Source organism: Eptesicus fuscus, chromosome 5 (genome assembly GCF_027574615.1).
Source record: "Eptesicus fuscus isolate TK198812 chromosome 5, DD_ASM_mEF_20220401, whole genome shotgun sequence".
NCBI lineage: Eukaryota > Metazoa > Chordata > Mammalia > Chiroptera > Vespertilionidae > Eptesicus > Eptesicus fuscus.
In genome coordinates, this window is record NC_072477.1 from 5,512,212 (window position 1) to 5,534,086 (window position 21,875).

A 21,875-nucleotide genomic window follows, 5' to 3' on the forward strand; every position below is an offset into this window, starting at 1 on the left:
TATTTTTTAAGTGTGAATGTAACAACATACTGTGAATTCCATCTTGGTTACACAGGAGACTCCTTCAGTCAGTTATCCAAATAAAAGCAGTTCTGGAAACCTTGTCTGTTACTGACGGTGGCGCTCGGGGCCTGCAGTAGCCCCTGGGTGTGATCGCCCTCCAGACCCCAAAGGCCTCGCTGCCCACCAAGCCTCACCCACGTCTCCTGGGCAGCGCCCTCATGGGCCAGCCTCTCGGGCTCCTAGGTTAGATGAGGGTTTGAATTTGAAATCCCTTCCATTTCTGGCCTAAGGACTAGGCAGAGGCCCCCGGATTGGCAGTTAGTGGACCAAATGGGGACGCTGTGTGCTGGCTGCAGCCCTCTGCCCGCAGCCCAACACCGGAGACAAACACTGCGCACCCACCAAGGAGGCTTGCAAAGAGCCTTTATTTATCTAGCGCAAAGTATACACTGTCACAATCTTCTCTGTTACCTTTACTAAAATAGTTCAATGTTTTACCACACTATCAAAAAGTTCTATTTCTTTTTCTCTCCCCAAATCAAAGTGGTTCAATAGAAGGTAGAAATGGACCGAGCTGGGCAGGGCTGGCCATTCTCAGGAGGTCACATCCTACAGAAGACAAGAGCATGGCTGCGGCCCGGGGACGGGAACCAGACGTTCCGCCAGGTCCAGAGAGCAGCCCAGTCTCCCACGTTATGAAAATATACACCTCTACCGCTCCGCAGTCATGCACTGTTTCTTTAAAAAAAAAAAAAAAAATCAGTAGTATTTTGTTTCCTCTCAAGTTTTCAAGAAAAAAAAAAGGAAGGTCACTTTTTCTCTTTAAACACTGATGTGTAGCTAATCACTCTGGATAAAAGCGCACCGCCCTGGAGTGTGCCCAGCAGACTGCGGTCCCAGGATGGGCCTGGCCGCCAGGGGGCTGAGGGTGGTCTCCGTCACAGTGGGAGCAGGCCACGGCGCAGGTGTCCCCGTGGCTGCGGGATCTAGAAGCAGAGGATTTGGAAAGCAAAGGGGCCTTTATGAGAGGACACCGAGGTCAGTACACCCCACCCACCGTGAGCTCAGAGCTGAGGCTCCAGGGGCAGAGGGTCACCCAGTGTCACCTACACACCCGTTAGTGGCAGAGCTGGGACCCCCCTGGCTGCCCCTGTATTGAGGCCCATGGGAGCCCCCCAGCTCGTGAGCTCCCCTGCAGCTGCACATGACCCAGTGGGGTGAGGCAGCGCTGCGCTGCTGCTGGCTTTCCTAACAGCGTACTAGGTTGGGAGATGGCTGTCACAGGTACAGTTCCATCCCTGAACGCCATCCCCCGCAGGGTTGGTTGGTTCAGGGACGGGCAGGGAGGTCTCCATGGCCCGGTCTGCCTGCATGGCAGGCGGAAGGGCTCCGGCAGGACCACTCCCCCTGCTCCCTGGACACCTCCGCAGCCTCGGGACAGGGTCACTTCCCTCCAGAGGGAAGGCCCCTGTGAAGCTGTCTCCGGGCCGGTGTGCAGCGTCGGCAGGTACCAGGAGGCCTTCCTTATTGCTTATTTTCAGTCGTGGCAAAGCCGACCTGATCCGAACATGGCAAATGGGCTCCCGGACATGGCTCCCACCCAGATGGCCCCTTCCCCCTCGGCGGCTTGTGGTTCTTGGGACTCCACGACCAGAGGGGGGCCTCTGACCCCAGCTGGCTGCCCCCTTGTGCAGGAGTCACCCACCACCATGTGACAGGGAGCTCCCACCCGGCCTGATGGAAGGTCCTTCGAAAGCCCACGGCTCCCGGTAATGCCAGGGCAGCACCCACTTACACCCCTGGGCACAAGGAGGACAGAGCCTTTCCCCTGAGTGTACAACCCAAGGGCGCCAATGGCCGGTGACGGCAGGAACTGCCCGGTCCTGGTTCCCGTCCCTCACATGGGCCTGGACGAGGCTGCCTGATGCAGAGATGACCTCGGGCTCCGGTGCCAGGTGCGCAAGGCCGCGGGCAGCCCTCAGGACCTGGGAGTCTGAGGATGGACGAGCTGATGGGGTGAGGGCCTTCCAACCGCACTGACAGTGGCCCGGCCGGCCTGCCTAGTTCTGGGGCCTCACCGGTCAGGCCACCGATCGCCTACGCCTACCGCCTCTGTGCCTCCTTTTCCTCACACATGAATGTGAAAATGCACACACTGCACTTTACGGCTGATACATGGTCATTTACACTGATGGTCTCACTGGACCCCCAGAGCCCTGCAAGGAGGCCCTCATGCTCCCACGCTCCCTCGGAGGACACTGAGGCTCAGAGAGGAGAGGGACTGTCCCCCAGAGGAGGCAGCAGAACTCAGCTCGGGCCTCGCCCCCAGCCCGGCCCCCAGTGGCCCCTCCAGCAGGTCACCATCGGCTCAATGCTGTGAGCACAGCTGACTACAGTGATGGCCTCTACCATGAGCCCGGCTAAGAGGACCCGAGACCTCACTTTGCACCACGGGCCTAAAGAGGCTGAGTGACTTGCTGAAGGTCACACCGCAAATTAAAGCCAGAGCCAGGTCAGGCTCCTTCCGAGGGGACAGACCCCTGTCACTGCAGCCATGCGGCTCTGTCCACAGTGACTGAGGATGGGGCCAGGCTCCGGGGGGGACTCCACAGTGGACGGAGGCCCAGCTGTGACCCAGTGCTACCCATCCGGAGAGGGACACGTGGGGCTCAGCCGGGGACTCTGCACTCAGCCTTCCTGTGCTCCTGGCCCAAAGTGAACCATGGAAGCGGAGATGCCTCAGGCACTGGGCAGGAGGGTCCCCAAAATATAGGGCACACCTGGCACAGGGCAGGGTGACACTGCGGGGAGAAGAGAGGGGTGAATTCTAAAAACAAGCGGCAGCTGGCAGGAGGGGGCTGGGCACAGGCCAGAGGAAGGGCCTGCGGCGCTCCCCTGCCCGTGGCTCTCGGGACTCAGTGTTTGGGGAGCCGGCGTTCAAGTCACAGCGGGTGGATGGGAAGTGGTGCCCCTGCACCGGGCCCAGCTGCCAGTGGCCTCTGTCCGGTGCGGTGGCAGCCAGCGGATGGAGGGCTTAGTGAGGTGCTGGGCGCAGCCCGGCCTGGTCCCCGGGCTGGGCGTCTCAGAGCAGCCTTCCGTTCACGCACAGCGAGCCTGAAGCCTGGCCCAGGATGGGAACGGGCCGTCCAGGCTGCCGTGCTGCAGGGACAGCCAGCGTCTCGCCTCCCAGTTTGCTGGTGTGAGATGTGGGAGATGGAGGCCCGGCCAACAGGGGCCACACCCAAGGCTGCCGAGCCACAGCAGGCAGCATCCTATGTACAATTCATCACAGAAGAAGAAGACAGTGGCTCGGCCGGAAGGCCGGCCACTCCCCTGGGGCTCCCAGGCAGGGACAGTCCACGTCCGCGGAGGAGAGGCCTACAAAGGCCCCTTGAACTGGTTCCCAGACAGGTGCTGCCGGATGGAGGGCTTGGAGCTGGCGGCGTCTCCCAGCTTTCTCCAGACCACCTGTGCGGAGAGGCGAGATGTGACGGCAGGGCCACCCCAAGCCCGCCAGCTGGCCTGTACCTACATCCCAGAGCCATGGGCCAGGAGGGGAAACTGAGGCCACATAAAGCTTGGAAACACTCAGGCCAGGTCTTTGCACGTCCATCCTCATGGCCACACCTGCCATCCTGAGCAGGTCACCACTAGGGCGTGGGCTCGGCCCTGCAACTGTCCAGCGGGGTCCATGGACTCAGAAGGCAGCAGAGGAGGGGGTTCAGAACACCCCACCCCACGGGAGACCCCGGTTCAGCCCCTGCGAACCACCCTTCCCTCTGGCTCCTGTTGATGAGGTGGGTCAGGGGCAGCCCAGCTTCCAGAACAAAGGCAGCCCCAGCCCTGCAGGCCCACAGAGTGGGGGTGCCGCTTGCACCTCGGGTTAAGCACCACCTGCATGACCAGCAGTCTCCAGGGCCACCACCCAGCTGGGAGGCCAGACACCTGGGACCAGGGAGGAGGGGTGGGACATGAGGGGTAAACAAGACCAGTCCTAGGGGCCAGAGGCACATTCCCAGGACGGACAGACCCTGAGATCAGGGACCCCCTTCATTCTCGGGGTGGGGGTGGGGATGGGGATGAGGCCAGGCCAGAGTTCCCAGGCTCCAGCGCCTCCAGCCAGCCCTCCAGGTCACCATCCCTCCCCCCGGGGAAGGTGCAACTCCCAGTGTCCGGCCAGGACGCCCCCGACCCTGGCCCGGGAAGCGCCTCACGTTGCACATCTCGCGGACAATGGCCTTCTCCTTCTCACTCAGGTCCTCCTCGCAGCTGTCCTGGAGCTGCCGGTCCAGGTTCTCGTGCACCTCCAGGACCTGCGGGGAACAGGGCCCAGGTCAGGGGTGTGGAGACCTGAGGGGCAGGCCGTCCCTCCTCACTGTGTCCTCTCCCCTCCCCCAGGGACACGGTACCCACCACACAAGGGAAGCGGCACCCCTTGTCACGGGGGGCCAGAGCTAAGGAGGGGTTGGTCACCTGGGGACAGGGCCGCCCTCGGACAGATGGACTCGCTCTGACCAGGGCCCAGCTTGTGGTTAATGAGCAGGAGGACCGAGGACACCCCCACTCATGCACATGGGGTGTGCACGCATGTGTGCATGTGCAACCGTGGCGCACGCACGGGGGGGGGGGGGGGGGGGGGGCGGGGGGAGGAGGGGCGCAGGAGGGGGAGATGTGCCCCTGGAGGGTTAGGGGTAGGGGTAGGGGTAAGGGTTAGGGTTAGGGTTAGGGGTAGGGGTAGGGGTAGGGTTAGGGTTAGGGGTAGGGGTAGGGGTAGGGTTAGGGGTAGGGGTAGGGGTAGGGGTAGGGTTAGGGGTAGGGGTAGGGGTAGGGGTAGGGGTAGGGGTTGGGGTTAGGGTTATGGGTAGGGGTAGGGGTAGGGGTAGGGGTAGGGGTAGGGTTAGGGTTAGGGATAGGGGTAGGGGTAGGGTAGGGGTAGGGGTAGGGGTAGATGTAGGGTTAGGGTTAGGGTTAGGGGTAGGGGTAGGGGTAGGGGTAAGTTAGGGTTAGGAGGCAGGAGCGTGTCTTCAGGACCCGCGGCTGGCGGCCCTGAGCAGGGAGGCCCTGCACCTGCAGAGCAGCTGGGCCTGGGAGGCCTGGGCTTTGCTCCTACCTAGCCCGGCCTGCCATGACTCCAGCCCTGAGGGAGTGCCTGCCCTCCCCCACCCCGGGCCTCAGTTTCCCCAGCTGCAGGGATGGCAGACAGGTGACACTGGCTATCGGCGCCCGGCATCTTGGAGTCCCTCCCCCACAGTGTTCCAGGCCGTCACAGCCGCCTAGTCCCCACACGGGTCCCACCCTGCTGCTCAGGCGCCCCCAAAGAGGCCCCCCATCCCGCATCACACCAGGGACCGGGCTCCTGAGGGAGTGGGACCGGGGTGAGGGTGGGCAGGGCCTGGCCCTCACCTTCATGGCATGCACGACAGCCTCGGGCTTCTGTCCCGCGGGGCTGTAGCCGGCGGAGGGGGGCGAGGACAGCTCGAGGACCGGGCAGGCTGGGCCCTGTGGGAGGGAACATGAGGCTTAGCTCACCCTGCACAGACAGACCCAGGTGGCGGCCGCAGGGGCGACCAGCTCTGAGTGGGGTCCCCGATGCTGTGGGGCCAGGGGCGAGGCAGGAGGAAATGGGGGTAGGTGATGGGGAGAGGCGGCAGGGTGAGGACCAGGCCAGGGCCGAGAAGCAGCACCCCACCACGCCCCACGGGCTCCCCCACACGGCACACACGGAAGGTCTATCATCCGTTGTGCAAAGAAAGCAAGTACCGCTCAGAGAGGGCAGAGGCTCACCAAGGTCACCTCGCCAGCCCCGGGGTCCTGATTCCAAAGCCCCCTCCTGCTCCCCCAGCTGCCAGTGGGTGACTCACCTTGCCTCCACCCCCGTCCCCACCCCCCCCAGGCCCGGGGTTACAAGTGTTCCAGCCCTGAGCCCCGCCTCCAGGCCGTCTGGCCGTCTGGCCACCTGATTCGGCAAACACTCTAACTGGCAATTCGGCACCCGATCCCATATCCGCCTGGGGGTGCCAGCAGGGGGTGAGCCGGAGGAGGGGGTCCAGCCTCCCAGCACCCTGCCCATCTGCGGCAGAGCCAGCGTGTCTGCCCGAGGCCTCCCCGGTTTCCCCCGACAAGGGTCACTGGCCAGGTGGCCGGGGAGCAGTGGGCAGGGCTTCTGCCTCAGGCTGCAAGAAGGACCCTGCATTCAGGGCCCCACGGGAGAAGCTCACAGACAAGGAGGCCTCAAGGGGAGTCCCCAGGGGCAGTCAGAACCAGGTGTTCAGAAAACGCCGAGCGGGGGCTGAGAGGGAACAGAGAACACGGGACTGCCCCGCCAGCACGGGAGCAGGGACGACGAGGTGGGTTTGGCTGAGGGCCACCGCCCTGGGATTCTGCCCGTCGAGGCCATGCCGTGCAGACACCCTCATGGCCTAGGCAGCCAATTCCCCGGCACCCTCCCCACCCACTGCTGCCTCCAGGGAGGCAGGGAACCACGGCCTTGGGGTCTGGGAGGGCTGGGCCTGGGTGAGGCTCTGCTGGCTGTGACTTGAGGCAGGGTCCGACTCACTCTGCACCTCAGCGTCCTCGGCTGGACAACAAGAAGGGTACTTGTGCCCTAACCGGTTTGGCTCAGTGGATAGGGCATCAGCCTGTGGACTCAAGGGTCCCGGGTTCGATTCCTGTCAGGGGCATGTACCTTGGTTGTGGGCACCTCTCCAGTAGGGGGTGTGCAGGAGGCAGCTGATCGATGTTTCTCTCTCATCGATGTTTCTGGCTCTCTCTCCCTCTCCCTTCCTCTCTGTAAAATATCAATAAAATATATATTAAAAAGAAAAAGAAGGGTACTTGTGTACCAGGGTGCGCGTAGGGCCTTGGGATGCAGCTGTTTCCCTAACGGCAGTCCAGGCTGCCTGGCCTCTGCCCCCCAGGCCAGGTCTGTCATATGGGGGAGCCAAAAAGATCTGGAAGCTCTGGGGGCGTTGGGGGCAGGTGGAAGCCAGGCAACACAGGTGAGCGACCTGTGGCAGAAGGCTGCACTCCCCACACCGGCCAGGAGGGGGCGACAGCCACACACTTACAGTCAGGAACCTGGCCTTCGGCACCTCTGGCCTCATGTCCTGTCTGTACCTGGGACTCCCTGAACTACCTGCTGGGTAAGGAGGCTGATTCCCCGAGCAGAGGCAGGAGGGCAGCCAGGAGTGGCCGGGGAAGGCTGTGCCATGCGGCCTTTCCTGGCCGGCATACCAGGCTGCCAGAGTATGGCCATGGGAATCCTGTAAATGAAGCCACCACTGGACACATAATATGTACAAATAACATGCCATCCGGGCTGTTGCCTCTGGGGCATTCCCCAAGCACAGCTGCCCCGGAAGGGGAGGACCACAGATAGGAGAGCTCAGGACACCCCGCTTCCTCGGCCCTCTGAGTTCTTCCTACAGCCCTCTGGGCAGACACTCGCTTTTTACATGCCCATTGCACAGATGAGGAGAGTGAGGCTGAATGACTCGTCAAGGCCAAGCAGCTAGCAAATAAGGGGGCTGGGCCTCACACCCGGGTCTGTGGGACTCCAGAGCTGGGGCCAAAAGACAGGAGGCTAGTGTCTACCTGAGAGAACTGGAAATCTACGTGCCCACACATCCTGCCCGGAAATGCTCACAGCAGCCCCATTCACAACAGGCAGAAAATGGGAACAACCCTAATATGTAGCAAAGTGTACACCCACACAATGGACTATCATTCAGCCACGGAAAGGACCGAGGGGCTGGTACACCCTGCGCGTGGGTGGACCGCAGAAACACGGCGCTAAAGAAACAAAGGATCCACCGTAGTTGATGCCTCCACTTATAGGAAGTGTGCAGAACGGGCAAACCTATAGGCGCAGAAAGTCCATGAGTGGTTTCCAGGGGATGGAGGAGGGGGGAATGAGGAGGGATTGCTAAGGAGTATAGTATTGGGGAGGGGGGGGGGCGTGGAAATGCTCTCCTGTAATGATTAAAATTATTACGCAAATCTGCAAACATTATTTAAAAAACAACAACACTGAATTATAAGCTTAAAAATAGTCCACTGACAAAAAAAGTGGGGAGACCAGCTCCCCGAGGGTCAAAAGCCTTGATCCTCCTCTCAGAAGGTTGATGAATGCAAACCTCCCCGCTGGGGGACAGCTCCTTCTGTGGGGTCTGAGTCTGGGGTCCGTCCCGCTGAGGCCCCTCTGCAGCCTGCAGCAGAAGCCCTGTGCCCTGCCCCCTGGCCACCTGGGCCAGGGACCCTTTCTGAGGAGAAACAGGAGGCCCTGAGCCGCCGCTCGGTCTCTGACACCGGTGGGCAGGGGAGGGAGAGGGGGAGGAATGGGAGTCCCACTAGCCAAGCAACCGTGGCAATCCACCCGGCTCGCTCTGCTCGCATCCCGCGGCACATCCCCGCAGCCAGCCAGGGGCACAGCACTTTATGGTTCTCAGGTCACTGAGAGGCTTGGGGACACAGCATTCCGTCACTGTGAGCCATCGGAATGGACAGAGCTGGGGCGGGGGGGGGGTGGGGGTGAAGGAGGGGAGGAGCCAGCCAGGTGGGTGTCACTGGCTTTTCGGGGCCCTTCCTGATGAAGGATTGGACCCTGGTTCGGCCACAGGCTCCTGGATAAACATCTGGAGCATCTGCTGCCGGCGGCCTTGCTCTCTGCACGGCGTCAGCAGCTACATTCCTGGGCCAGGTGCGAGGGCCTCAGGAGAGACCAGACGCCCGGCAGCAGCTGCACGTGTGCCCCTGCGAGGCCAGGGCAGCTCTGCAGAGGCCCCGGCCGTCCCTGCTGGCAGGGTGTGGGGGGGAGAGGCAGGGCCAGGCCCACCTGCCCTCCTTGCAGAGTGGCGTCAGGCCGGCCCGACAGTCAGGGTCCCTGCCCTGCTGTGGCTGGTGCGCGTGGTGAGTCCCCCGCACGTAGCAGACACTCGGTCAACGCGGGTCCTTCTTGTTAATGATCATCTTCGGGGCTCGGGAGGGTGAGTGCCTCCTGGTGTTTAGCACACCCACAGATGTGTGCAGTCCCCACAAGAGGAAATTCCCGTCACCCAGAAGGAAGCCCCCCACCCCGTAGCCCCCCACTTCCCCTCCTCCCCGTTCCTGGCCATCACTCCTGGGCTCTCTGCGCCTGGAGGTCTGTGCATGTGATCACAGGTTGTCCCACAGTCTGACAGACGCATCTACCCCAGGACAGCCATCCATGTCCCAGAGAGCCGCCCCCCCCCCACCCCCCGCCGCCCTCCCTTTCCCATCGGGGCTGGTCAGAGCCCAGGAGCACCCTGCAGCCTGGAGGATAAATGAGGTCCATACTCCACACACCCACCCTGCGACAGAGCCAGGGCAGTGACCCGACATATATACACCCAGCCAGCCCACCCCGAGGGCCAGCCGCATCCTCTCCCTGCCGTGTGTGTCCCAGGCGTGACACAGGCCACCGAGTTGCACGGTGGGACGATGGCTAGGCCCGGGCAGCCGCTCTCGTGGCCTCTGGACACTGCCCGGTGCTGCCACAACATCACCATGCGCTGGGCCTCCACCTCCAACCGCCACACGGGGCCCTTACGAAGGCCGGAGGGTCCGGGAGCCCAGGCCCCTCGCTAGAAAGGAGGAGGGGGCGTGAGGGAGACCAAGCCTGGCCCGCTGCCTCCCCTGACCCAGCTCGGCCACTGTCCACGGGCCCTGGCAAGTCACTAGCCGGCCCGAGCCTCCCCCCTCCCCTGGCGTGTGGACCAAGGGTTCGGAGGTGCCAGGTCCACAAGGGGACAGGGGGGGTCTTGGGGGAGGGCACTTACGTTCTGCAGGGCGTCCTGGTAGGAGGGGGGCAGGCTGGCGAGCTGGGACTCCGAGTGGTATGGGGAGAAGCCTTTCCGCAGCGTCCGGAACTCTCCAGAGCCCGCCTGCTGCAGGAGAGACGGGGGAGACACGGGGGAGAGGTTAGGGTGAGGAGCCAGGCGGGGTGGGGACTTGGGGAGGGGGCTGAGGTCGGTGCCCATCAGGACTTGCCCAGGCCCTAGGAGTGGCTCCTCCCTCCGGGCTGGAGCCTGCTCTGGGCCCCTTCCCGCCCCGCCCACACCCTCCCTCCCACCCCCTCTGCCGCCCCCGTGCAGCCGCCCTGGACACCCCATCCAGGCAGGCGCTTCATGGTGCTCCGTGAGGCGCCTGAGCAGCGGAATAAACAGGTGAGTGGGTGGGTGAATGGGTGCAGCTCTCCCACCCCTGGGCCTCTGTTCCTCGGCTCCAGCATCCCACCTTTGGGCTCCCCACACCCCCAAGCACCTCTGCTCCAGCCCCCGAGGCCCAAATCCACAGGAAGGCCTCCTGCCTCCCACAGGTGCTGGGGCTCGCCTTAGGGCACCCCCCACAGCGCCCTGCTCAGGACACCCACCCGGGAGCCTCCACCATCACCAGGAGCTCCCAAATGTAGGCCTGGGTCTCAGCCCTCGGTACCCACACGAGGCTGGGCTCATGACTGACGCCCAGTGCGAGCTGAGGAGGAGGGAGGGGCGGATGCGTGTGGCAGTAATGAGTGAGTGAGTGAGTGAATGAATGAATGAATGAACACACATACACACACATCTGGCCTTATATAGTTTCTTTCAGGGCAAAGTGAGCCTTGGACCAGGCCCTCCTGGCTGGGACCCAGGACCAGAGAGGGAGAGAACCCGGGGGTCATGCCCAATCGGCGCAGGCCCCGTGGGCCAGCTGAGCAGAAGCCACGTGGCATTTCTGGCCCAGGCACCCTTTCCCACTTCAAAGGCGGGGGGAGCTCTGTTGGGCAGATAACACGCCGGGGGACGTCCCATAAATCAGCAGGCTGGGGAGTTACCCAAACAAACGCTGGAGGGGAGGAGGCCGGCCAGGGCCGGGCCAGGGCCAGGCAGCAGCCTGGGGGCCCCTCCTGCTCATCACCCTCTCACGGTGGCCCCCCAAAATGTGGCAGGGTCTCCCCAGGGAGACCTCGGCACGGCCCTCGACCTTACAATGGGGCTGCCACGCCCCCGATCCGGGCCGCACCTGGGTTACGCCCGGTCCTTCCTTCCGCACACGCGGCCTAGGTTCTGCTCGGGGCTGTCTCCCCGCCTCCCAGCTTCCCTGGCCCTGGACCAAATGGGTTCTGAAGCAGCCACGTGTTGTTACTCAAAACGCCGGCCTGTGTCTCCCCCCCCCCCCCGCCATAGTCTCCCTGGGAGGAGGTGGGTGCACCGGGCGCGGGCGGGGAGTTTTTTAATTAGCAGCATGCCATTCCCAGCCCTGCCTCGGTGCGCGCGGCAAATATTTGCACGTCCACAGAACTTTATTAGCGAGCCTCAGAGCTGGTGGGAAAACGCGCAATCTCTCACTAGGGGCAGCGTGGCTAATGACGCATCAAAATGAAGAACCGTAATTGCACTTAAATCCAAATTAAAATCCTGGTATTTGCCTGTCTCCGCCCTGGAAGAAAGAAACCCCCAGGTTTTCATCACTGAGGGGAAGGGAGCGGAAATGGCCTTCGGGCGGCTGGGCCTGCCCTCGGGGGTGGGGGTGGGGATGTGGACGGGGGCAGGGGCACGGTGCTCCCCGGGGGAGGACGCCTGCCAGCCAGGGGGGGCCAGCGTGGAAAGGGATCTGACACCACAGCAGGAGCTGAGCGGGATTTCCTGAATCCTTAAAAGGGAAGGAAGTGACCCAGGACTGCAAACACAGCCCTGGCTCCCCTGCCCCATCCCACTGGACCGGGAGGGAGACTCAGGAGGCCCCTTAAGGACACGGGGCTCTGGGCTCTGTGCAGGGCTGTCACCACCACGCCACCTGGGCCTCTGCAGGGCTACGGCTCTGCCCCAGCCCACCTCCCACCAGGGCTCCTGCTGGCAAAGCTGCAGGAACTCCCCTGGGGCCATCGCTCCCCATACACCTGTGAGCACTGTCAGAACAGGCCGTGGGGGGACTCCCGCCACATGGGGTTCTTGTAGGCAGGCCCCCTTTCGGGGTTCACTCAGGGGCGGCTACTCTCACCTCTCCTTCCCACCCCTGGAGGGACCATCTGCTGCAGCAGGTCTGTGTTCAAGAAGCACCTACTGTGTGCTCTCCCGGAAAGGCAGCAGTGCCTGACTATGGAGGGGGGGACTCCAGGGTGAGCTCGGACACAGGGGCGCCCATCCCCCACCAGCAGCCTGCCCACAGGTGACCACTCGGAACCCCAGACCCAGGACCCCAGGCTGGTCTGTATGCAGTGGCCAGCGGCGGTACCCTCAGAGGCGCCATCGCAAGTGACTCTGGACTGGTCCCTCGGCCCGCTGCCCTCCGGGCGCAGGGAGGGGTGGCCAGGACTGGGCTCCAGGGATGCTTACCAGCTTTGGAAAGCAGGGACGCCTCCCTGGCTGGCAGGGGCGCAGCAGGGAGCCCAGCACTGGGCCTGGAGACCTTGCTCAGGGACCTGGGCCAGCTGGGAGCCACTAACTCATGGGGCCTTGGCCAGCCCCTCCTCCCACCTTGCAGTTTGGGGTACCCACTGCAGAGTGGGGGTGACGCTGACTCGTGCTGCAACCTCACAAGCAGGTGGGTCCAGTGAAAGTGGGGGAGAAGGGCCTGCATGGAGCAGTTCCCAGGAAGGGACGGAGGGGACCCGGAGCACCACACAGCACTCAGGGCAGCCCCAAACACCCCAACACCCCAACACCCCAACACCCCAAACCCCACCCCAAACACCCCGCACACAAGGCCCGGCAGCTCTACCTGCAGCCTGCTCCGCGGGTGGGCGTGGGGGCGGGGCAGCTGGAAGGAGAGAGGAGCAGTGTCACCCAGCCATCCCAGCCACGCCAGCCACCCCCTCACCTCTGCCCCACTCCGGACACCCATTAGCCCAAAGCCACCAGGACCTCAGCTTGGCTGGAGTGGTTTTCCCACACCAGGGTGGGGGGTCCCCGAGGCACCTCACAGGAGCCCCACGTATTTCTTTTTGTTTTGTGTGTGTGTGTGTGTGTGTGTGTGTGTGTGTGTGTGTTAATCCTCACCCGAGAATATTTTTCCATTGATTTTAGGGAGAGTGGAAGGGAGAGGGAGAGACGGAGAGAAACATCAATGTGAGAGCGACACATCAATGGGTTGCCTCCTGCACACACCCCGACCGAGGCTGGGGAACCCGCAACGGAGGTACCTGCCCTTGACGGGAATCGAACCCGGGGCCCTTCAATCCGAGGGTCAACGCTCTAACCACTGAGCCAAACTGGCTAGGGCAGCCCATGGATTTAAAACCCCAGATTTAACAAGGCTCCCACAGACCGCAGCTGCCCTTGGGGAGAAAAGCAGCCCTTCAGAGAGGCCGGGGTGGGGTGCACGGGCCGGCAGACACCCCCAGGCCCCAGCCAGCAGAGAGGCCCGGTGGGGATGCATGCCCGGCTGGCCTCGGCTCTTCCTGGGCCCCTCCCAGGAGCAGAGGGCTCCTACCAACCAGATTAATTTTTTCTCTTTAATTTTACGAGGACTCATTTGCAGACCATTAAGAACCTGGCAGGGCGGGGGAAGAGGGGGGGGGTGTCCAGAGAGCCTTCCTACTAAGTGCTCAGATCAGCAGGGAGCTCCACGTGCCGTTCAAGTTCGCCGACATCACCACCCACAGCTGGAACCGCTCTCCGCTCCCCGTGCACTCTCCGGCCCTCAGCCCCAAGTCTCACCCTCAGGTGCGCGCCGCCCGGGACCCGGGCCTGTGACGGATGGGCAGCATGGGGACGAGGTCTCCTCCGTCACATGACTGTCCCCCTCACAGGTCCCCTGGGCAGGCCGCAGGGCCTCCGAGGCAGGAGGCGGGCCTCTTCCATCAGGTGGGTGGGATCTGAGCAACCCACCAACCTGCAGAGTCTCTGTCTGCTCCCATGTAAACTGGGGTCAAGAAGGACACTCGGCCCTGGCCAGTGTGCTCAGTGGTTAGAGCACCGGCCTGCGCACCAGAGGGTCACAGATTCGATTCCTGCTCAAGGGCACGTACCCCAGTTGTGGGTTCACTCCCCGTCCTCCCCCACCCGTCCCCCACCCGTCAGGGTGCATGCAGGAGGCAACCAGTCAATGTGTCTCCTTACACTGATGTTCCTCTCTCTCTCTCTCTCTCTCTCTCTCTCTCTCTCTCTTCCCTTCTACTCTGTGAAAAGCAATGGAAAAAGCAGGTGAGGATTTTTAAAAAGGAAGTACACTCAGCTGCCAGGTGGCCCACAACCTCGGTGTTTTCCACGACTTGCCCTTTAATCCGGGGGCAGGCACCTCCATTGTCTCCATTTTGCTGATGGGAAAACCGAGGCACAGGGAGGTTAAGCCCCTGGCCCAAGGCCAGCCAGCTGGTAAGCGGCACTTTGGGGATTTGAACCCAGCTCTGGCTTATAGTCCTGGGCGTGGCCTCTTGCTGTTCGGACTCTCTCCCCACGTGTGGCTCGCAGGGGACGCCGGTTAAGCCTCGGGCAAGGAGACGGGTGAAGTGACTCCTCTTCCCGCCCCTGTGCTAGACTGACCATCTGCTCAGACGCTGGAGAGCAGGTTTCCTCCCTGGCTGAGGAGGAGGCTGGCCCAGTTCTGAGGTTCTAACGCATTTAAAGAGACCACGTCGCCCATGACCAACGGGGTGAGGACGCGATGGCCAACCCCACACACCAACCAGGCGGAGCAGGAGTGGCCCAGGGCCTGTTGACAAAGCAAAATGTCACGGAAGACCCCGGCAAGCAGAGCTCCGCGGCAGACATGCCACAGGGCCAGCGTCTCCGGAGGCCTGGGCGGGGAGCCCCCCACGCAGAAGGGCCGGGCCTGCTCAGGGAATCGGGGGACAGAACCAAGGCATCAGCGCTGGGCTTAGAGGGTGGTGGACCAGTCCCCTCGCCCCCAGCCTGATGGTCCAAAACTCGGACAAAGGGCAGAGGAGCGGTTCCTTCGGGGCTGGGAGGGCCAAGCCACCCGCCAGGTGGCACAGTCTGCCAGACCGTGAAACAGCCCGGGCCTGGGACCAGGAGAAGGAGAGCCACTGCCCCAGGTGCTCCCCCGGGCGGGGGTTCCAGGCAGTGCGGCAGGCAATGTGGCCTCACCATGATCCCGTCTTACAGGTGAGGAGGCCGAGGCACCAGCTCATGCAGAACGGTGCCTGAGCCGCAGGGCAGGGGGAGCTGGCTCGGGGGTTCTTCCAGGACCCAGAGCCGCTTTCTCACCCGTCGGGCCAGCGGCAGCACAGCACGGGCTGAACGGTGTTGGTCCCCCCGCCCCCACCAATTCCCATGGTGATGTCCTAACCGGGACCTCGGAATGCGCCCTGTTTGGAGATGGGTCTTCACAGAGGTGATCAAGGTAAAGTGAGGGCCTCAGGGTGGGCCCTACTCCAATATGGCTGTGTTCTCATGAAGAGGAGAAAGCGGGACACACACACACACGCACACGCACACACCACACCACACACACACACCACACACCACACAACCACACACACACACACACACACACACACATACACACACACACACACCACACATACACACACACACACACACACACATACACACATACACACACACATACACACACACACACACACATACACACACACACACACACACACACACACACACACACACACACACACACACACACCACACACACATACACACATACACCACACACATACACACACACACACACACACACACCACACACATACACACACACACACACACACACACACACACACACACACACACCCACACACACACACACACACACACACACACACACACACACACACACACACACACACACACACACACCACACACACACACACACACACAGGGGAGACATTGTAGAGACACGGGGAGAAGACGGCCATCTACAAACAGGAGCGAGGCCTGGGACACATCCTTCCCTCCGGCCCTCGGAAGGAATCATCCTGGCCTTGGTCTTGGACGTCCAGCCCCCAGAACCGTGAGCCATCACATTTCACTGGTTCAAGCTACCCGGTGTGTGGTTCTTTTGTTACAGCAGCCCTAGCACGCTAATACCATCCATCACCCATGCCAGGCAATCTGCTCCATCCCGGCCTCAGTTTCCCCATCTGTGCTGGGGGTCACGTCCACCCTGCGTGGCACGGCAGGACAGGGCCCCTGGGGTAAGCAGGGGGCAGGCAGGCGGGCTGTGGGCGGCTCCGCCCCGGGCCTGGCTGGCTGCCCATCCGCCCCCACGTGGCCGCCGGCCTGCCCAGGGTGACAGCTCTGAGAAGGGGTTTCTTGTGCTTTAAAAGCAGCTTCTGGGCGCGCACAGGCTTCATTTATCAGCCCAGCAGGGGAGTGAACCGAGGGAACGAGGGAGCACAGGCCTGGCATCCATCACAGCCCCACGCCCCAGCCCGGCCGGGCGCAGAGAACCCGCAGGAAAAATAACAGCGTGTCCGGGGCTGGCGGTGAATCACCGCGGAGGAAGCAGCTGTGCTGATGAAGTTTTAAAGCTGCCGAGAGGAAGAAAATACGAACTGCAATACAGTCACCCCGTCTGCGAGCACGTGGCCACGTTTTTAATTAAAGCTGCTTCGGAGTTAAACAGAGGCCGTGGGGGGAGGGGCGGGGCAGCGGGAAGTGGGGAATCCACACGGGCTCTCTGCCCTCCCACCCAAACCCCAAAGCCACATCCCCTTAAGACGGATCCCAGAGCGCTCCTGCTTTCTCCGGCTCCGCCGGCCGGCGGATGGCTCGCTCTGCAGAGCTGCAGATTCCGTGCAACCTGACCTCAGCGACAGGACTTCGGTGCCAGAATCGTAAAATCTCACACAAGCCAGCGCTCATGAGGCCGAGGCCAGGATCCACCCGCAGCGGCAATCGCTTCAAGGTTCCCAAACATAGTCATCCCCCCATCACTTGATTACCTCCAGAGATGATGCACTCACTCCCTTATAAAGCAGCTCTCCCTGGGTTAAGCAGACCTTCCCTATTCTGGGCAAAAACCAGCCTGGCCTCTTGGCCTAGGACTCTGGGTGGGGGGCAGTGGCTCCGTCCAGCTGTGCTGAGCACTGGAGACACACCTGTGACAGACCCTGCAGCCCAGACCTTGAGCAGCTGGCAGTCCAGCAGGGGTGGGGCCAGGCTTCCCACGGGAGGGTCCCGAGAACTATCGGCAAGGGTGAGCAGCCCACGGGGCCGAACGCTTAGAACGAGGGCCAAGCCACTTGGGGTGGCTGGGAAGGCTGTTGGCAGGAGGCCATGCCTGAGTGGGGAGCCATGTCTTGCAGGAGGCCAGGGAGATGAGGGCTAAATAAATCCCATCTGCCCTGGACCCCCTTCGGATAAGGCCAGCACGCTCACCGTGGGCCAGGTCCTGTGCACGGGGCTCCCCCACCTCTGCTGTGCCCCCAGAGCCCCCTCATACACATGAGTCCTGCTGAGGGGGACAAGGAGGTGGTCAGGCAGGGAAACGGGGAGACTGAACAGCGAGCTCCCTGAGGGCGGGGTGAGACTAAGCCAGGGATGGATACAAAGGACAGAGAGGCTAGAGGGGTCAGCCAAGCCAGCTGGCCCCTGGGGCCCCAGCCAGGGCTGACCACAGCCTCCATCACTACCCCGGCCCAGCAGGAAAGGCCCGTCCTGCTGGCGGGCAGGCCCCGCCCTGGCCAGCCACACTGCCCTGCCCTGCCACGCCTCTCACCTGCTCTGCCCTCACTGCTCAGTCTCTAGTCCACCAGCCCTGCGCTGGGGATGAGACGTGACTTCACCTGTCTGGGGCAGCGGCCAGGCCCAGGAGGGGAAGGAGCGACCCCAGCTCTAAGAGGACCGGGTTACCCCCCGAGATGATGCACTCACTGCCTTACAAAGCAGCTCTCCCTCGGTTAAGCAGACCTTCCCTATTCTGGGCAAAACCCAGCCTGGCCTCTTGGCCTAGGACTCGGGTTGCGGGTCAGTGGCTCCGTCGAGCTGTGCTGAGCATTGGAGACACACCTGTGACCACGCAGACCCTCAGCCCAGACCTTGAGCCGCTGACAGTCCGGCAGGTGGCGGGGGCAGGGAGGTTTCCACGTGGGTCTGAGCGAAGTGTGCCAGCCTGCCTCTGGGGCCTTCCTTCACCCTCATTCACCCAGGGGGCAAAGCAGCCCACTTCCTCAGCAATTGTGTGTCACCGCGTCTCTGGGACAGGCCCTGGGAGGCCCCCGGGAGCTCAGAGTCCACATGGGGACAGACGGAAGGACCCCCGAGGCATGGAGCACGGGTTAGGGGCCGGCAGCCCAAGGCCGCTTGGGCCAGGAGTGGCAGGCCGGTGGGCGGCGCCCAGGTGAGCTGGGCCGGGGTGGGCACGGGAGCGGTGGGTGGGTCAGTAGGCGCTGCCCGCAGCCGGCCTACCTGTGTGAGGAGCTTGTCACCCTCCAGCAGCTTCACCTTGGTCTCCAGCTGTCGGACGTAGGTGGCCGAGGGATCTGCAACAGACAAGGGGGCACGTGAGCATCCGGTTCTGTCTCCGGCGGGAGCACTGCCCTCCCCTCGCCTCCGCAGGAAGAAGGCGAGGGGTTCCCTCGCCAGCTCGTCCCGGCCGCGTCCTTCAGCCCCGGCAATGCTTCGGGCCCAAAAACGTCCTCTCCGCGCCCCTGACGGGACCCTCATGCCCAGGGTGCAGGTGGGGAAACTGAGGCTCCAGAACATGCCAACTCCGCGTTTGCTGCCCCGTGCCTGGTGCTCAGAATTCTACGAACGATGTGTGGAGCGGGCACACAGGGCAGGTAGCCTCCGCCTTCCCTGCAGGACCCTGACCAGCGCCAGGCCAGCGAGACACTCCCCAACCACACCCCCCGTTTCCGAATGCAGCGTGGGGTGACATCCACCCTCCCTCAGCACACTGGCCCCTTGGCAATCGTATCAGGAAAGCAGGCAGAATTCCACCTCCCCCCTCCCCCTCTGCCCCCCTGCCACCAGGACCCTGGCCCTGCCTCAGCCGCCACGGCCAGAGGAGGAGGTGATGACAGAGTCACCGCAGGCCAGCCCGCCAGGAGGGAGCCGCCTGGGTGGAGGCCAGGGGACAACCCAAGGCAGAGGGGCTGGGGCAGGGCGGCGGATCTGGGGGCAGGGCGGTGGATCTGGGGGCAGGGCGGCGGATCTGGGGGCAGGGCGGTGGATCTGGGGGCAGGTCAGGGCGGCGGATCTGGGGGCAGGGCGGTGGGGGCAGGGCGGTGGATCTGGGGGCAGGGCGGCCGGGGTTGGGGGCAGGAGGCGGATCTGGGGGCAGGGCGGTGGAGGTGCAGGTGCAGGTGCAGGTGCAGGGCGGCGGATCTGGGGGCAGGGCGGCCGGGGTTCCAAACCATCTCAGCAGGTGCAGGTGCAGGTGCAGAGGAGGAAAGGCGGGGAGTCCGGTTGAGCCAGGCATCATGGGGCACCTCCCCTGGGGGGTCAGTAGCTGCCTGGTAAGGGACAGTCTGTGTGCCTCTTGTCCACGTGAGCACTCGCCAGAGCTCGCACGGCCCAAACGCCAGCCTGGACTCATGCACCCCCAGGCCCGTCACTGCTCCCCAAGAGGATACAGGGTCTTCCCACCTGCGACCCACACCAGCACCACACTCTCCCACATCACCGCCTGGGGGACGTGGGACCCAGGGAACAGACCCCACTGGGCCTCTCCCATTCCTGGGGGGGGGCGGGCAAAAGGGGCTTGGGTGCTGCGGGGGGACAAGCTGCACCTCACACCGTGGGAACAAGGAGGCAGCCGTCCGCTCCCAGCACATGGCTGGCACTGCCCGATGAGCCCAGCCCCCCGGCCACCTCACGGATGGCACGACTGTCCCCGACGGGTGCCCGGCAGGACTGGACAGCTGCCGCCCTCTCGCCAGAACACCGTGACCTTCTGCACGGGGGCGAGGCCCAGCCCCCAGAGCTCCTGCCGCTCAGCAAGGCCTCCCCAGGTGAGGCGGCTTCCTGCAGAGGTGCCCGTTCGCCCTCCGCCTGCCTCTTCGTTCCTGAGCACAAGCAGCGGCCTCAGGAGCCCCCCCCCCCCCCCCCCCGCCTCCGCCAGCCCCGGGCCAGACCCGGAGCGTCTGCGTTTCTGAAGCCTCGGGCCAGCCCTGGGCAGGAGTGGAGGAGCCGGCCCTGCCCCCTCCTTCTGGGGAATGGCAGAACCGACACCTCCCGCTCCACCACCCAGTCACCGCTCAGGAATCCGGAGCCTTGTGGAGACGGTGGCTCCCAGCCAGACCGGCCCACACTCAGCTCCCGGGGTGACGCTGGTGACCACGGCCTGTGGGGGTTGAGGGCTCCCCGCTCTAGCCTCACCTCACCCGGCTCTGGGGAGCTCCCTCTGACCGCCGAGGAGTCAGGGTTCAGAGCGGTCACGTGGCTTGTCCAGAGCACAGGGCAGGGCAGTGCGGAGGTGAGATCGGGCCCAGGCTGTGGTCCCCAAGTCCTCCCCACTGGGCCCCCGCGCACGCGGCCAGCACCGGGCAGACCCCCCTGCCCGGCGGCAGACCTGGCTGCAGCCGGAAAGAGGCCCTGCTCTCACCTTCTTGGGCCTGCGGTCACTACAGCCCACGCCCGGTGCTGGCCCCCTGCCTCAGTTTACTCACCGGTCACCCCAAACTGACAAGCAGTGCCCATGTCCCTTCCCACCTTCCGCCCCGGCAAACAGGCCTGATGGGAAAGGCCTCCGTGTCCAGGGTGTGCTGGGCACAGGGACGAAACTGGGGTACAGCCTGGGCTCCCCAACCCTGTGTGTGCTCGCATGCTGTTAACAGGAGGGTTCCCCGGAACACCAACTGGGAAACAACGGACAAGACAAACCCCAGAGGCGCCCCAGCTCTCCCACCCGGACAAGTAAAGACAAGGAGGCCCAGGGGTCTCCCTGGGTGGGTTGGTGGGGGAGGGGAGGAGCCACCACACCCCCTGTGACACACGGCGGCCCCTGCATCTGGCGAGGGTCAAGCAGGCATTGTCCCCACTTTCCGGAGGAGGAGGCCACGGGGAACACACTGCCCCCCTGGCGGGTGGGTGAGCAGAGAGGCCCAGGGCACAGCCCCACCCCTCAGCGCCCAGGGCCACCCCGAGGCCAGGGCTCAGGGCCCAGGGCCCGGCCCCTCCAGCACCGGGGACGCTGCCAGAAGCTTCCAGAAACAAGCCGCATCCGGGACGCTCCACTACTGCCCAACCTCTGGCCAGAGCCGCAAGCCAGCCGCCCTGCCCCCCGGAGCCCCCCCACAGAGGGCCCCGCCAGGCACAGCGCTGAGCCCAGGAGAGGGGCCGCCGGGCCTGTGCGGTCACTGAGGCGCACACAGCCCTGCACAGCCAGAGCCTCCGGAGGACAGGCACGCTGCCCACCCACGGCCTTGGGGCCATGGGGTCTGCCTCTTTCTGCCATTCCCATGGGGGGGGGGGGGGGCGTTAAATGATTGCAACTTCACGTTGCACAGCCAGCCATCGACGTCATTTATGCTGCTAATCCACGGGAGGCAGCAGGGTGGCCGGGAGGGTGCCAGACTGCGGGCTCGGCCAGCCGCCCTCTGCCCACTCCTCCCAGATCTGGTCTGGGCGCCCATCCTGAGGCCCAGCCCCAAGCCTGCCCTTCCCCCGTTCCACAGGATCCAGTCTGCTCCTGCAAGTCCTGGATAAGCCCCCCCACACCCTCCCCCCGCCACACTGGGCCCGTCCCCACACTCAGGAGCGCCTGCATTTCCCTTCCCCATCAGACGCTCGGAGCACAGACTGGCATGGAGTCAGCAGACCTCCCAACAAGCCAGGTCCTCGCTGGGCAGCGGCGGTGGGACAGGCCACTGCTCCTGTCTGAGCCAGCAGTGCCCTCGGCCACAGCCCCCAGGCGGGCCCAACACCCAGCTCCCAGGACAGCGGTGAGGAGAGGAGTGGGGACAGACCAGCCCCAGGAGAGGGACACAGGCCCTTCCCACAGATGACAA

The 21,875-nt window shown here is 63.8% G+C and overlaps 1 protein-coding gene across 1 annotated transcript in view; it reads right to left on the reverse strand.

The window, feature by feature from the left end:
* Positions 1–409: 409 nt before the first annotated feature.
* CCDC85C (coiled-coil domain containing 85C) overlaps positions 410–21,875 on the reverse strand; it is a 72,899-nt gene continuing 51,433 nt past the window's right edge. Inside the window, exons 2-6 of the mRNA XM_028130093.2 lie at positions 18,331–18,404; positions 9,801–9,908; positions 5,407–5,502; positions 4,218–4,316; positions 410–3,471 (exon numbers count right to left, since the gene is read on the reverse strand). Coding sequence (XP_027985894.2) covers positions 3,382–3,471; positions 4,218–4,316; positions 5,407–5,502; positions 9,801–9,908; positions 18,331–18,404 — 467 coding nt within the window. The 3' untranslated portion in view covers positions 410–3,381. The remainder of the gene's footprint in view (positions 3,472–4,217; positions 4,317–5,406; positions 5,503–9,800; positions 9,909–18,330; positions 18,405–21,875) is intronic.